The sequence below is a fragment of the Oncorhynchus masou genome, chromosome 3 (genome assembly GCF_036934945.1).
Source record: "Oncorhynchus masou masou isolate Uvic2021 chromosome 3, UVic_Omas_1.1, whole genome shotgun sequence".
Lineage (NCBI taxonomy): Eukaryota > Metazoa > Chordata > Actinopteri > Salmoniformes > Salmonidae > Oncorhynchus > Oncorhynchus masou.
In genome coordinates this window covers 16,517,065-16,533,971 of record NC_088214.1, presented here as the reverse complement: position 1 = coordinate 16,533,971, position 16,907 = coordinate 16,517,065, and the positions used below count along the sequence as shown (strand labels likewise).

General features: G+C 43.6%; 1 protein-coding gene across 1 annotated transcript in view; it reads left to right on the top strand.

Annotated features, from left to right (window-relative positions):
* LOC135511179 (GTP-binding protein REM 2-like) overlaps positions 1-16,149 on the top strand; it is a 31,707-nt gene extending 15,558 nt beyond the window's left edge. The window contains exon 5 of the mRNA XM_064932790.1: positions 13,721-16,149. Coding sequence (XP_064788862.1) covers positions 13,721-14,046 — 326 coding nt within the window. The 3' untranslated portion in view covers positions 14,047-16,149. The remainder of the gene's footprint in view (positions 1-13,720) is intronic.
* Positions 16,150-16,907: the final 758 nt, after the last annotated feature.

Sequence of the window (16,907 nt, the reverse complement as noted above, 5' to 3'; positions counted from 1 at the left end):
TGGTTCTAACCAGAATAGAAATAGGAGTGGGAGGCCCCGGTGCAGAACTGAGCAAGACGACAAGTACATTAGAGTGTCTAGTTTGAGAAACAGAAGCCTCACAAGTCCTCAACTGGCAGCTTCATTAAATAGTACCAGCAAAACAGCAGTCTCAACGTCAACAGTGAAGAGGTGACTCCGGGATGCTGGCCATCGTCATGGTTAATCTATTCTGGGCCTCTGTATTACGCCAATTATCTCTCATATCTGTATTTCACAGATAAACTGTTTGGGAGAAAAAATGGAACTGTGTTATTGTTCCCTCAAGAACCCATAAATATCATTTTGGCTTGGTGATGTTAAGCTCTATTCAATCCATATTATGGAAGTTCAGAGTAATTTAAAGGCAATGTTCCTGCGTTGGTGGAGACTACATTCACGGTAAATACTGAATATGTTGGCTCAATCTTAAATGACCTTTAAATGTATATTGCACAATCTGTAACAGATACAGATTGAAAAGAGCCCTTACTGTGAAATGTCTTCCAGTGGGGTTTAAGAGCAAACATTCGCGAGGGCCGGGAAATTATGTTGACTACCTTTGGATAATGGTGCCGAAGGGGATGGCTGCCGTTTTACGGGCTCCTAACCAACTGTGCTATTTTGTTCATTTTTTCTCATTGTTTGTAACTTATTTTGTACATAATGTTGTTTCTGCCATCTCTTATGACTGAAAAGAGCTTCTGGATATTGGGGTGGCAGGGTAGCCTAGTGGTTAGAGCGTTGGACTAGTAACTGAAAGTTTGCAAGTTCGAATCCCTGAGCTGACAAGGTACAAATCTGTTGTTCTGCCCCTGAACAGGCAGTTAACCCACTGTTCCTAGGCCATCATTGAAAATAAGAATTTGTTCTTAACTGACTTGCCTAGTAAAATAAAGGTCAAATTAAAAATTAAATATCAGAACAGTGACTACTCAACTCGAACTGGATGAAGATATTTTCTTTAATGAGTCCGACACGAAGGATATACTGCTTCGCCGAGACCAGGCCCTAATCCCTGTCATTCGCGTGAAGGAAAGACGGAAATACAGGGGACGGAAATCGGGGTGCCTTGTGAGAATTTGTTGGAGAGTGGGTATCCCGCCTCTACCATCCGTTCTATTGGCCAAAATGCAATCACTCCGTTCGAGATTATCCTACCAACGGGACATTCAAAACTGTAATATCTTATGTGTCACGAGTCGTAGCTGAACGACGACATGGATACTATAGAGCTGGCTGGGTTTTCCATGCATCGGAAGGACAGAACAGCTATGTCTGGTTAGAAGAGGGGTGGGGATGTGTGTCTATTTGTCAATAACGGCTGGTGCGCAATGTCTATTATTAAAGAAGTCTGAAGGTATTGCTCGCCTTAGGAAAAGTACCTCATGGTAAGCTGTAGACTACACTATCTACCAAGAGAGTTACATTTACATTTAAGTCATTTAGCAGACGCTCTTATCCAGAGCGACTTACAAATTGGTGAATTCACCTTCTGACATCCAGTGGAACAGCCACTTTACAATAGTGCATCTAAATCATTAAGTGGGGGGGGGGGGTGAGAAGGATATATATTATATTATTCGTAGCCATCTATTTATCACCACAAACCGATGCTGGCACTAAGACTGCACTCAACGAGCTGTATAAGGCCATAAGCAAACAAGAAAATGCTCATCCAGAAAAGCCGCTCCTAGTGGCCGGGGACTTAAATGCAGTAAAACTTACATACATTTTACCTCATTTTTACCAGCATGTCACGTGCAACAGGAGGGGAAAAAACTCTAGACCAAATTTATTCCACACACGGAGACGCATACAAAGCTCTCCCTCGCCCTCCATTTGGCAAATCTTACCATAATTCTATTTTCCTGATTCCTGCTTACAAGCAAAAACTAAAGTGGGAAGTAACAGTGACTCGCTCAATGCCCTCTGACAAACCATCAGTACAGGACTAAGATTTAATCCTACTACACTGGCTCTGATGCTCGTCGGATGTGGCAGGGCTTGCAAACTATTCCGTACTTCAAAGGGAAACCGAGCCTCGAGCTGCCCAGTGACACAAGCCTACGAGGCTGGTCATGACTCACATCAACACCATCATCCTGGAAACCCTGCACCTACTCCAATTTGCATACCGCCCCAAAAGATCCACAGATGACACAATCTCATTCGCACTCCACACTGCCCTTTCCCACCTGGAAAAAGGAACACCTATGTGAGAATGCTGTTCTTTGATTACAGCTCAGCGTTCAACACCATAGTACCGACAAATCTCATCACTAAGCTAAGGACCCTGGGACTAAACACTTCCCTCTGCAACTAGATCCTAGACTTCCTGACTAGCTTCCCCCAGGTGGTAAGGATAAGCAACAACACATCTGCCATGCTGACCCCACACTGGGGTCCCTCAGAGGTGTGTGCTTAGTCCCCTCCTGTACTCCCTGTTTACCCACGACTACATGGCCAAGAACAACTCCAACACCATCATTAAGTTTACTGACAACACAACAGTGGTAGGCCTCATCACAGACAATGAGACATTCTATACTGAAGAGGTCAGAGACCTGGCAGTGTGGTACGAGGACAACAATGTCTCCCTCAATGTGAGTAAGACAAAGGAGCTGGTCGTGGACTATAAGAAAAGGAGGGTCGAACATGCCCCCATTAACATCGATGGGGCTGTAATGGAGTGGGTCGAGAGTTTCAAGTTCCTTGGTGTCCTTGGTGTCACATCACCAACAAACTATCATGGTCCAAAAAAGACCAAGACAGTCGTGAACAAGGCACGGCAACACCATTTCCCCCACAGGAAAAGAAAAGATTTGTCATGGGTCCCTAGATCCTCAAAAAGATCTACAGCTGCACCATCGAGAGCATCCTTACCGGTTGCAACACCGCCTGGTATGGCAACTGTTATGGAAACTGTCTCTGTATACATTTCCGTGATTACAATGCAAAACTCAGTCACATAGCCTACAGTAAGCAACAGAAACCCCTTCTATTATTGTTCTAGCAATGAAAGCAGTGACCTCTACGTACTTGTAGAGGTGTTTATGGACACGTAGCTCTCCCTCCCTCATCATCCCCTGCTGGGGGAATTCAGCTGTATGCCTCCTGTCTTCTGTTGTTATTTAGAGTATCTCTCTAGCACAGAGGACTGGTGTCACTATCTTTATACTCATGCAAGCACACACACACACGCACCCACACAAACTTACAAACACCAGCCGGCAATCACATGCACACACTCTCACACCTCTCTCTCCCCTCTCGGTGTGGGTGGGGGGTGGTGACACTGCCTGTGCCATGTGTGGAAGGCTGTGATAAGGAGCATCAGAGAAGAGAGAAGAGAAGTGACTGCGGTGTCTATGCTACAAGGTGCTGCTTCAGGGGTGTGTGAATAAAAGTGATTAAATCGGACCAGTTGTGAGTTGGTATCTGTGTACAGTGTGGGTGTGAGACCTTTTGTTTTGGGTGAAACATTTTTTGTTTCGTATAGGTTGTCCAGAAGATAATGGAAGTAAGTGTGTGTGTGTGTGTGTGTGTGTGTGTGTGTGTGTGTGTGTGTGTGTGTGTGTGTGTGTGTGTGTGTGTGTGTGTGTGTGTGTGTGTGTGTGTGTGTGTGTGTGTGTGTGTGTGTGTGTGTGTGTGTGTGAGAGAGAGAGAGAGACAGAGAGAACCACAGTAATGATGTGGTCATCGATGTGGAAATGCTACATCTGTTTTTGTATCCATCGATCTACGGTATTCTGAGCCTTGACTCCCTGTCCGATATTTGAGCCTGAATAAGGAAGAAAACTTGCCTGGCTGGAGGACTATTTAACATTGACTGTATTGTTTGGTGCCTGTGGTTGAGATATGGGTTTAGGTTATAAAATGTATTTATGGTATTGCTGTGGCACATTTATTTCTCTCTCCCTTCTCTTTCTCTTACTATGTATATATTAACAGTGCATTCGGAAAGTATTCAGACCCCTTGACTTTTTGCACAGTTTGTTATGTTACAGCCTTATTCTAAAATCGATTAAATAGTTTTTTCCCCTCATCAATCTCCACACAATACCCCATAATGTCAAAGCAAAAATAGTTTTTTAGAAATGTTTGCAAATGTATAAAAACCAATAAACGGAAATATCACATTTACATAAGTATTCAGTACTTTGTTGAATCACCTTCGGCAGTGATTACAGCCTCGATTCTTCTTGGGTATGACGCTACAAGCTTGGCACATCTGTATTTGGGGAGTTTCTCCCATTCTTCTCTGCAGATCCTCTCAAACTCTGTCCGGTTGGATGGGGAGCATCACTGCACAGCTATTTTCAGATCTTTCCAGAGATGTTCAATCGTGTTCAAGTCCCAACTCTGGCTGGGCCACTAAAGGACATTCAGAGACTTGTTCCGAAGCCACTCCTGCGTTGTCTTGGCTGTGTGCTTAGAGTCATTGTCCTGTTGTAAGGTGAACCTTCACCCCAGTCTGAGGTCCTGAGTGCTCTGGAGCAGGTTTTCATCAAGGATTTCTCTGTAATTTGCTCTGTTCATTATTCCCTCAATCCTGACTAGTCTCCCAATCCCTGCCGCAGAAAAACATCCCCTCAGCATGATGCTGCCACCACCATGTTTAACTGTAAGGATAGTGCCAGGTTTCCTCCAGACGCGATCCTTGGCATTCAGGCCAAAGAGTTCAATCAATCAAATGTATTTGTAAAGCCCTTTTTACATCAGAGGTCACAAAGGTCTATACAGAAACCCAGCCTAAAACTCCAAACAGCAAGCAATGCAGATGTAGAAGCACGGTGGCTAGGAAAAACTTAATAGAAAGACAGGACCCTAGCAAGAAACCTAGAGAGGAACCAGGCTCTGAGGGGTGGCCAGTCTTCTTCTGGATGTGCCGGGTGGAGATTATAAGAGTACATGGTCATTTAAGGCCAGATTGTTCTTCAAGATGTTCAAACGTTCATATATTACCAGCAGGGTCAAATAATAATCCCAGTGGTTGTAGAGGGTGCAACAGGTCAGTACCTCAGGAGTGAATGTCAGTTGGCTTTTCATAGCAAAGCATTCAGAGGTCGAGACAGCAGGTGAGGTAGAGAGAGAGATTCGAAAACAGCAGGTCCGTGACAAATTAGCATGTCCGGTGAACAGGTCAGGGTTCCCTAGCCACAGACAGAACAGTTGAAACTGGAGCAGCAGCATGACCAGGTGGACTGGGGAGTTATCAGGCTAGGTAGTCCTGAGGCATGATCCAAGAGCTCCGGTCCTCCGGGAGGGAGAGAGGGAGAATTAGAGGGAGCATACTTAAATTCACAGGACACCAGATAAGACAGGAGAATTTCACCAGATATAACAGACTGACTCTAACCCCCCGGAACATAGACTATTGCAGCATACAGTGGGGAGAACAAGTATTTGATAACCTGCAAAATAGGCAGTGTTTCCTACTTACAAAGCATGTAGAGGTCTGTAACTTCAACTGTGAGAGACGGAATCTAAAACAAAAATCCAGAAAATCACATTGTATGATTTTTAAGTAATTAATTTGCATTTTATTGCATGACATAAGTATTTGATCACCCTCATGGGGCATCAATGATCATGAGGAAGGTGAGGGATCAGCCCAGAACTACACGGCAGGACCTGGTCAATGACCTGGTCAATGACCTGGTCAATGACCTGGTCAATGACCTGAAGAGAGTTGGGACCGCAGTCTCAAAGAAAACCATTAGTAACACACTACGCCGTCATGGATTAAAATCCTGCAGCGCTCGTAAGGTCCCCCTGCTCAAGCCAACGCATGTCTAGGCCCGTCTGAAGTTTGCCAATGACCATCTGGATGATCCAGAGGAGGAATGGGAGAAGGTCATGTGGTCTGATGAGACAAAAATAGAGCTTTTTGGTCTAAACTCCACTCGCCGTGTTTGGAGGAAGAAGAAGGATGAGTACAACTCCAAGAACACCATCTCAACCATGAAGCATGGAGGTGGAAACATCATTCTTTGGGGATGCTTTTCTGCAAAGGGGACAGGACGACTGCACCGTATTGAAGGAAGGATGGATGGGGCCATGTTTCGCGAGATCTTGGCCAACAACCTCCTTCCCACAGTAAGAGCATTGAAGATGGGTCGTGGCTGGGTCTTCCAGCATGACAATGACCTGAAACACACAGCCAGGGCAACTAAGGAGTGGCTCCGTAAGAAGCGTCTCAAGGTCCTGTAGTGGCCTGAACCCAATAGAAAATCTTTGGAGGGAGCTGAAAGTCCGTATTGCCCAGCGACAGCCCCGAAACCTGAAGGATCTGGAGAAGGTCTGTATGGAGGAGTGGGCCAAAATCCCTGCTGCAGTGTGTGTAAACCTAGTCAAGAACTACAGGAAACGTATAATCTCTGTAATTGCAAACAAAGGTTTCTGTACCAAATATTAAGTTCTGATTTTCTGATGTATCAAATACTTATGTCATGCAATAAAATGCTAATTAATTACTTAAAAATCATACAATGTGATTTTCTGGATTTTTGTTTTAGATTCCGTCTCTCACAGTTGAAGTGTACCTATGATAAAAATTACAGACCTCTACATGCTTTGTAAGTAAGGAAACCTGCAAAATCGGCAGTGTATCAAATACTTGTTCTCCCCACTCTAGATACTTGATACTGAGATGGGTGGGTCCGGGGACACTGTGTCCCTGTCCGATGATACCCCGGGACAGGGCCAACCAGGCAGGATATAACCCCACCCAATTTGACAAAGCACAGCCCCCTCACCACTAGAGGGATATCAACAGATCACCAACTTACATCCCTGAGACAAGGCTGAGTATAGCCCACAAAGATCTCCCCCACAGCACAAGCCCGAGGGGGCGCAAAACCAGACAGGAAGATCACGTCTGTGACTCAACCTACTCAAGTGACGCACCCTCCTAGGGAGCGCATGGAAGAATCCCAGTTGAAAGCCCTTGCTGTCTCTGCCGGCCAGGCAGTGAAAGCAAGGGCAGTTTTTCGCTCCAGTGCCTTGCCGTTCACCTTCGCACCTCTGGGCCAGACTACACTCAATCATAGGACCTAATGAAGAGATGAGTCTTCAGTAAAGACTTAAAGGTCAAGACTGAGTCTGGATCTCTCACATGGATAATCAGATAATTCCATAAAAATTTAGGTCTATAGGAAAAAGCCCTGCCTCCAGCAGTTTGCTTAGAAATTCTAGGGACAATAAGGAGGCCTGCATCTTGTGACCGTAGTATACGTTTAGGCATGTACGGCAGGACCAAATCAGAAATATAGGTAGCAAGGCCCATGTAATGATTTGTAGGTTAGCAGACCTTTAATTAATATGGCTAGACGTCCCACCAGCGGGACAACTTCCAGGGAAAACAAATATGGATAGTAAACATTTAGTAAACATGAAGGTACATACAGTCTTATATCGGTTAAAAACTTAAATTCTTGTTAATCTAACTGCACTGTCCGATTTACAGTAGGCTTTACAGCGAAAGCCATGCGATTGTTTGAGGACGAAGCCCTACATCAAAATGTTTTTCCACCGGCACAGGTTTCATAAATTCACAAATAGCAATTAAATATTAACTTGAATATCTTGAAAATCTTCCTCTGATTTGTCATCCAAAGGGTCCCAGCTACAACATGTACTGTCGTTTTTTTAGATAAAATCCTTTATATCCCAAAAAGTCTGTTTAGTTTGATGCCATCGATTTGAGTAATCCACTCGTTCAACATGCAGAGAAAGGAATCCAAAATGCTAATGCTAAACTTTGTTAAAACAAGTCAAAATATGTTTCTATGCAATCCTCAGATACCCTAAAATGTAACTAAACTATAATATTTCATACAGAAAGAAGTATGTTTAATAGGAAAAATGATATTAGCAGGTGCGTCTCCTCCTCGTCACGGCGCATACATGAGTTTCCAAGTCTGTATCCCTGTGGTAAAACTCATAATTCTACCTCGTTTTGGAAGAAACAAGCCTGAAACCTTGAACAAAGACTACTGACACCCAGTGGAAGCCATAGGAATTTCATACTGAGAGCTAGATTTAATCTTTTACCTATACATTCTATTGGAAGAGCATGGGCTCTCAAAAAAGAAAATATGTTAGTTTTTCTTTGGATTTTCTCCTACAATATCTATTGTGTTATAATCTCCTACATTATTTTAACATTTCTACAAACTTAAAGTGTCTTCTTTCCAATAGTACCAATTATATGCATATCCTGGCTTCAGGGCCTGAGCAACAGGCAGTTTTCTTTGGGCACGTCAGTCAGTCGGAAATTGAGAAAAAAGGACCCTAGCCCTAACAAGTTTTAAATTAGTCCAAGCCTTAACAGGAAGCCAATGTAGAGAAGCTAGCATTGGAGTAATATGATAAAAAATGTGGGTTCTAGTCAGGATTCTAGCAGCCATGTTTAGCACTAACAGAAGTTTATTTAGTGCTTTATCTGGGTAGCCAGAGAGTAGAGCATTGCAGTAGTCTAATCTAGAAGTGACAAAAGCATGTATTAGCCTTTCTGTATACTTTTTGGACAAAATGTTTCAGATTTTTTGCAATGTTACGAATATGGAAAACGCTGTCCTTGAGATTCTTGATATGTTCATCAAAAGAGAGATCAGTGTCCAGAGTAACGCCGAGGTCCTTCAGTTTTATTTGAGACGACTGTACAACTATCAAGTGGCGCAGCGGTCTAAGGCAGTGCATCTCAGTGCTTGAGGTGTCACTACAGATACCCTGGTTTGAATACAGGCTGTATCACAACTGGCCGTAATTCATAGAGCGGTGCACATTTGGCCCAGCATTGTCTGGGTTTGGCTGGTGTAGGTCGTCATTGTAAATAAGAATTTGTTATTAAATGACTTGCCTATTTAAATAAAGGTTAAAAAATCTAAATAATTGTCATCCAACAGCAGATCTCTTTGTTTCTTGGGACCTAGAACTAGCATCTCTGTTTCGTCCGAGTTTAAAAGTAAAACATTTGCCAACATCCACTTCCTTATGTCTGGAACACAGGCTTCCAGGGTAGGCAATTTTGGGGCTTCGAATTGTACAGCCAAGTGTTGTCTGCATAGCTGTGAAAGTTGACATTGCGAATACGAACGACATCACGAAGAGGTAGAATATATATAGTGGAAACAATAGTGGTCCTTAAACGGAACCTTGAGAGAACTTACAATTGATTTGTCAGAGGACAAACCATCCACAGAGACTGATATCTTTCTGACAGATAAGATCTAAACCAGGCAATAACTTGTCCTTGTAGACCAATTAGGGTTTCTAATCTCTCCAAAAGAATGTGGTGATTGATGGTGTCAAAAGCAACACTAAGGTCTAGGAACACAAGGACAGATGCAGAGCCTTGGCTTCACAAGTGCAGTCTCAGTGCTATGATGGGGTCTAAAACCAGACTGAAGCATTTCGTATACATTATTTGTCTCCAGGAAGGCAGTGAGTTGCTGCGAAACAGCTTTTTCAACAACAACAAAAATTGAGGAATGGGAGATTGAATATAGTCCGATAGTTTTTTACATTTTCCTGGTCAAGGTTTGGCTTTTTCAAGAGAGGCTTTATGACTGGTACACATCCAGTGGATAGGGAATCATTTATTATGTTCAACATAGGAGGGCCAAGCACAGGAAGTAGCTCTTTCAGTAGTTTAGTTGGAATAGGGTCCAGTATGCAGCTTGACGGTTTAGAGGCCATGACTATTTTCATTTGAGATATAGGATTTTTTTAAATTGAGTGTCTCCATTGATCCTAGGTCCTGGCAGTTCTGAGCAAACTCAGGACTACTGAGCTTTGGAGAAATACAAAGATTCAAATTGGAGTCTGTAATTTGCTTTCTAATAATCATGATCTTTTCATCAAAGAAGTTCATGAATTTATCACTGCTGAAATGAAAGCTATCCTCTCTTGTTTAATGCTGCTTTTTTTTAGCTTTGCGACAGTATCTTATTCTCCTCAATTAGGTTGGAAAAATAGGATGCTCAAGCAGCAGTGAGGGCTCTTCGATACTGCACGTTACCGTCTTTCCAAGCTCGTCGGAAGACTTCCAGTTTGGTGGAGCACCATTTCCGTTCCAATTTATTGAAAGCTTGCTTTAAGGCTCGGGTATTTTCTGTATACCAGGGATCAAATTTCTTGTGACAAATGCTTCTTGTTTTTAGGGGTATGACTGCATCTAGGGTATTACGCAAGGTTAAGTTCCTCAGTTAGGTTAACCGATTTTTGTACTCCAACATCCATGGGTAAGTGGAGGGAGTCTGGAAGGGCATCTAGGAAGCTTTGGGTTATTCGAGAATTTATAGCATGTCATTTGATGATCCTTGGTTGGGGTCTGAGCAGATTATTTGTTGTGATTGCAAACGTAATGAAATGGTGGTCTGATAGTCCAGGATTATGAGAAAAAACATTAAGATCCACAATATGTATTCCACGGGACAAAAATAGATCCAGGGTATGACTGTGGCAATGAGTAGGTCCGGAGTCATATTGGACAAAACCCACTGAGTCGATAATGGCTCCGAAAGCCATGTGAATATTAAAGTCACCGAAAATGTGAATATTATCTTCCATGAATACAAGGTCCGATATGAATTAAGGGAACTCGGTGAAGAACGCTGTATACTGCCAACGGGCCTGTAAACAGTAGCTATAAAAATGACTGAGTCGGCTGTAAACTGGGTTGTAAATTGAAATTGCTGTCAAAAATGTTAGCAACACCTCTGCCTTTGTGGGCTGTGTGGGGGATATGGTCACTAGTGTAACCAAGAGGAGAGTCCTCATTTAACACAATAAATTCATCAGGTTTGAGCCATGTCAGTCAGGCCAATCACATCAAGATTATGATCAGTGATTAGTTCTTTGACTATGACTGCCTTGGAAGTGGGGGATCTAACATTAAGTAACCCTATTTTGAGATGTGAGCAATCACCATCTCTTTCAATAATGGCAGGAATGGAGGTCTTTATTCCAGTGAGATTTTTATGGAGGTCTTTATTCCAGTAAGGTGAACACCACCATGTGGGGAGACAGGGAAGCCTAGTGATTAGAGCGGTGGACTAGCAACCGGAAGGTTGCAAGTTCAAATCCCTGAGCTGACAAGGTACAAATCTGTCATTCTGCCCCTGAACAGGCAGTTAACCCATTGTTCCTAGGCTGTCATTGAAAATAAGAATTTGTTCTTAACTGACTTGCCTAGTAAAATAAAATGTTTTGTTTTGCCAAACCTACATTTCTACACTAGCCAGTTTTAGCCTTAGCCAGCACCATCTTCAGATTAGCCTTTACGCCGGTAGCCCTGCCCCCTGGTAAACAGTGTATTCTTTTTAAGTCTAATATTGCGGGTAAAATAGTCGCCAATGACTAGAGTTTTCAATTTGTCAGAGCTAATGGTGGGAGGCTTTGGCAGCTCAGACTCAGTAACGGGTGGTTGAGAGACCTGAGAAGGCTCCTGACTCCAACTTGTTGCTTAATGGGGAGAACCGGTTGAAAGTTTCTGTCGGCTGAATGAACGATACCGGTTATGCCGACACCATTTCATTCCAGAAGCCTTGAAAAAATTGTCCGGCTGCGGGGACTGTGCCAGGGGATTTCTATACTATCTGTACTTACTGGTGGCACAGACGCTGTTTCATCCTTTCCTACACTGAAATTACCCTGCCTAACGATTGCATCTGAAGCTGTGTTAGCAACATGGCTATCCTCACCATAAGGCGATAGTTCTCCTGTATATTATGAATGCAGCGACTGCAAGTAGATGGCATGGTGTTAATGTTACTACTTAGCTTCGGCTGATGGAGGTCCTGTAGAACCATGTGCAGATAAAGCGTCCGGTGGGAAAAACTTGACTGAGGAAAAAACTAAGATGTTGGTAAATGTATTAATAGTAAAATACAAAAAAAACAAGAAACAAATAGCAACAAACAGCACAACAGCACTGAGACAGGTCCGGAAGTTGAGGGCGCAGAAACAAGATGGGGGCTGAGCAACTAATCAATCTCAGACCTAGATAATTTTTTTTCTCATGGTCTGAGAGTCTTTAGGTGCCTTTTGGCAAACTCCATGCAGGCTATCATGTGCCTTTTACTGAGAAGTGGGTTCCGTCTGGCCACTCTACCATAAAGGTCTGATTGGTGGAGTGCTGCAGAGATGGTTGTCCTTCTGGAAGGTTCTCCCTTCTCCACAGAGGAATCCTGGAGCTCTGTCAGAGTGACCACCACAGCTAGCGACTGGAACGAACTGCAACAAACACTCAAACTGGACAGTTGTGGCTGCTTTGCGTGATGTATTGTTGTCTCTACCATCTTTCCCTTTGTGCTTTTGTCTGTGCCCTATAATGTTTGTACTATGTATTGTGCTGCTACCATGTCGTGCTGCTGCCATGTTGTGTTGCTACCATGTTGTTGTCATGTTGTGTTTCTAACATAATGTGTTGTCATGTGTTGCTGCCATGCTATGTTGTTGTCTTAGGTCTCTCTTTATGTAGTTTTGTGTTGTCTCTCTTGTTGTGATGTGTGTTTTATCCTATATTTTTATTTTTAATCCCAGTCCCCGTCCCCTTAAGGAGGCCTTTTGCCTTTTGGTAGGCTGTCATTGTAAATAAGAATGTGTTCTTAACTGACTTGCCTAGTTAATTAAAGGTTAAATAACATTAAAACATGTACCATCGGGTTCTTGGTCACCTCCCTGTCCAAGGCCCTTCTCCCCTGATTGCTCAGGCCAGGCGGCCATCCCAAGGAAGAGTCTTGATGGTTCCAAACTTCTTAAATTTAAGAATGATGGAGGCCACTGTGTTCTTGGGGACCTTCAATGCTGCAGAATGATTTTGGTACACTTCCCCAGATCTGTGCCTCGACACAATCCTGTCTCGGAGCTCCACGGACAATGTGTGTGTGTGTGTGTGTGTGTGTGTGTGTGTGTGTGTGTGTGTGTGTGTGTGTGTGTGTGTGTGTGTGTGTGTGTGTGTGTGTGTGTGTGTGTGTGTGTGTGTGTGTGTGTGTGTGTGTGTGTGTGTGTGTGTGTGTGTGTGTGTGTGTATATATATATATAAAAATGTTATTCATTCATTAGCTAATTGAGGGTCGAAGCGCTACCACCTTAATTGGGGAGGAATAGGTGGAATGGTATCAAATACATCCAACACATAGTTTGATGCCATTCCATTTGCTTTGTTCCAGCCATTATTATGAGCCATCCTCCCCACAGCAGCTTTCACTGAGCTCTAACCATTGTCGCTAATGCTTAGTCTGCCTTCTCCCTACACGTCCTCCCTCTGATACCCCCTCCTCCCTCTGTCACCCCTCCTCCCTCTTTCACCCCCTCCTCCCTCTGTCACCCCCTCTTCCCTCTCTCCTCCCCTCCTCCCTCTCTCCTTCTTTGTCCTTGCTCTCTCTCTCCCTCTTGCACTCTCTCTCGCTCACTCTCCTCTCTACTCCCCTCCTCTATCCTCTTCCCACCTCAGCCACTGCCACCACAACACTCTTATTGTGGCTCCTCCCTGCCTCGGCTCAGCTGAGAACGGCTCAGCTCCATTAAAAAAAATGTCATTTTCATTCCGCTCTTAACAGGTTAACCCTCCATTCAATCAGCTGTTATATGTAGTAGATATTAGGATAAGCCCAACTGACCTTTCCACTAAACATGGCTGTCATGGTATCTCTCTATTGCTACATCCCTCGCCCCTCTCTCTGTGTTCCAGAGGCCCACTCCAGTGCCATGATGTATGACTGCCAATATCTGGAGCTGTCTGCCTCCCTGGACCACGGCACCACCGAGTTGCTGGAGGGGGCAGTGAAGGCTGCCAGGGGTGACTGCGTGGGGCCAGGCTGGACGGAGGGGGACCCCGGGGCGGGGCGCAGGGAGAGCCTGACCAGCAAGGCCAAGCGCTTCCTGACTGGCCTGGTGCCACGCTCCTACGGCCGAGGAGACAGGGACCGAGGCCAATACAGGGAGATGAGCAGGCACCGGGGCAGCAAGATCCTCCGACAGAAATCACGCTCCTGCCATGACCTCAGTGCAATGTGACACATCAGACAGGCAGAGAGAGGGGATGGGAGGTGTGTGAAACAGGGAAAGAATGAAGGAGGACAACAGGGGATGGGAGATAAGTTATGGAAAGGGAAATGAATAGGAGAATGGTGAGAAGTGTAGAGGAAGAAAGAAGAGAGAGAGAGAGAGAGAGAGAGAGAGAGAGAGAGAGAGAGAGAGAGGACAACCTGGTTAGAAATGAGGCAGTACCTGAGGGGAGGAGAATGAAAGAGAGGTGAAGTCATCAGAATTGCGGGATGAGATGGATACGAGACGACTCATTACGCAATGAGAGAGAAAAAAACAATGAAGAGTGATATTGGAGAAATATTAATGAATCAAGAAGGAAAAACGGTGATTGGAAAATGTGCAAGATGGAAAATAATTGCTCACAAATTAATACACCCAAGAGGCATGTAGTGTCTGATTATGTAGAGACTGATAGAGATCTAATATAGACCTAATGATTATGTAGAGATTGATAGAGATCTAATGTAGACCTAATGATTATGTAGAGATTGATAGAGATCTAATGTAGACCTAATGATTATGTAGAGACTGATAGAGATCTATTGTACACCTAATGATTATGTAGAGACTGATAGAGATCTAATGTAGACCTAATGATTATGTAGAGACTGATGGAGATCTAATGTAGACCTAATGATTATGTAGAGACTGATGATCTAATGTAGACCTAATGATTATGTAGAGACTGATGGAAATCTAATGTAGACCTAATGATTATGTAGAGACTGATAGAGATCTAATGTAGACCTAATGATTATGTAGAGACTGATAGAGATCTAATGTAGACCTAATGATTATGTAGAGATTGATGGAGATCTAATGTAGACCTAATGATTATGTAGAGATTGATGGAGATCTAATGTAGACCTAATGATTATGTAGAGACTGATAGAGATCTAATGTAGACCTAATGATTATGTAGAGACTGATAGAGATCTAATGTAGACCTAATGATTATGTAGAGACTGATGGAGATCTAATGTAGACCTAATGATTATGTAGAGACTGATGGAGATCTAATGTAGACCTAATGATTATGTAGAGACTGATGGAGATCTAATGTAGACCTAATGATTATGTAGAGACTGATGGAGATCTAATGTAGACCTAATCATTATGTAGAGACTGATAGATATCTAATGTAGACCTAATGATTATGTAGAGACTGATAGAGATCTAATGTAGACCTAAGTCCCTATTTAAAAGCATGATGTTAGACAGTGAATAGATTTGCAGTGATAAGACTTGCCCAGTAGGCTCATGTAATTATAATAACAACGTCCTGGATTTACTTCTTATTGGCCGGAAGCTATGGTATACTATCCCTCCCCTGTGATCTCCAATCCAATGCCCTTTTCAAAAGCCTCATCTTGCACTTTTTATACCGATCAGATTTAATGTCGCTGCTGCATAATCCCTTTATATCAGGTATTGCTTTTGGAGATAATTTTTTTCTGTAGAGCAGGTAGTGATCAATAATCCCATAGATGAGAGAACTTGGTTGGAGCAGGTCATATATTACAGGAGCTATTTTGAAAGTGAATGTAAACTCAAGTCTTGCGGTTATATGGAATCAGAACCCACAGACTGGCAGAACTCACAGACTGGCATAACCTACAGACTGACAGAACCCACAGACTGGCAGAACCCACAGACTGAGAGAAGCCACAGACTGGCAAGAACCCCAGACTGGCATAACCCACAGACTGGCAGAACCTACAGACTGACAGAACCCACAGACTGGCAGAACCTACAGACTGACAGAACCCACAGACTGAGAGAAGCCACAGACTGGCAAGAACCCCAGACTGGCATAACCCACAGACTGGCAGAACCTACAGACTGACAGAACCCACAGACTGGCATAACCCACAGACTGGCAGAACCTACAGACTGACAGAACCCACAGACTGGCATAACCCACAGACTGGCAGAACCTACAGACTGACAGAACCCACAGACTGGCAGAACCCACAGACTGGCAGAACCCACAGTCTGAGAGAAGCCACAGACTGGAAAGAACCCCAGACTGGCAGAACCCACCGACTGGCAGAACCCACAGACTGAGAGAAGCCACAGACTGGCAAGAACCCCAATAACTGCTGACTGGAGGCTGGCAGAACCCACAGAGAGCACAGTCTGAGAGAAGCCACAGACTGGAAAGAACCCCAGACTGGCAGAACCCACAGGAATACAGATTATAACTGCAGTGAGGCTGAGCCTTTCGGAAATATTTCGGAAAGTATTAAGAACCCTTGACATTTTTCACATTTTGTTACGTTAAAGCCTTATTCTAAAATTGATTAAATCGTTTTTTTCCCTCATAAATCTACACACAATACCCCATAATGATGAAACTAAAACATTTTTTTTTTTTTTTTTTACAAATGTGTTAAAAATAAAAAACTGAAATATTACATTTACATAAGTATTTAGACCATTTACTCAGTACTTTGTTGAAGCCCCTTTGGCAGCGATTACAGCATTGAGTCTTTTGTATGACGCTACAAGCTTGGCACACCTGTATTTGGGGACTTTCTCCCATTCTTCTCAGTAGATCCTCTCAAGCTCTTTCAGGTTGGATGGGGAGTGTTGCTACACAGCCATTTTCAGGTCTCTCCAGAGAAGTTAGATCGATAAGAGGAATACTGGACAAGTAGAATACCTATGTAAGAATGCTGTTCATCGACTACAGCTCAGCATTTAACACCATAGTACCCTCCAAACTCCTCTTTAAGCTCAAGATCCTGGGTCTCGACCCCGCCCTGTGCAACTGGGTCCTGGACTTTCTGATGGGCCGCACCCAGGTGGTGAGGGTAGGAAACAAT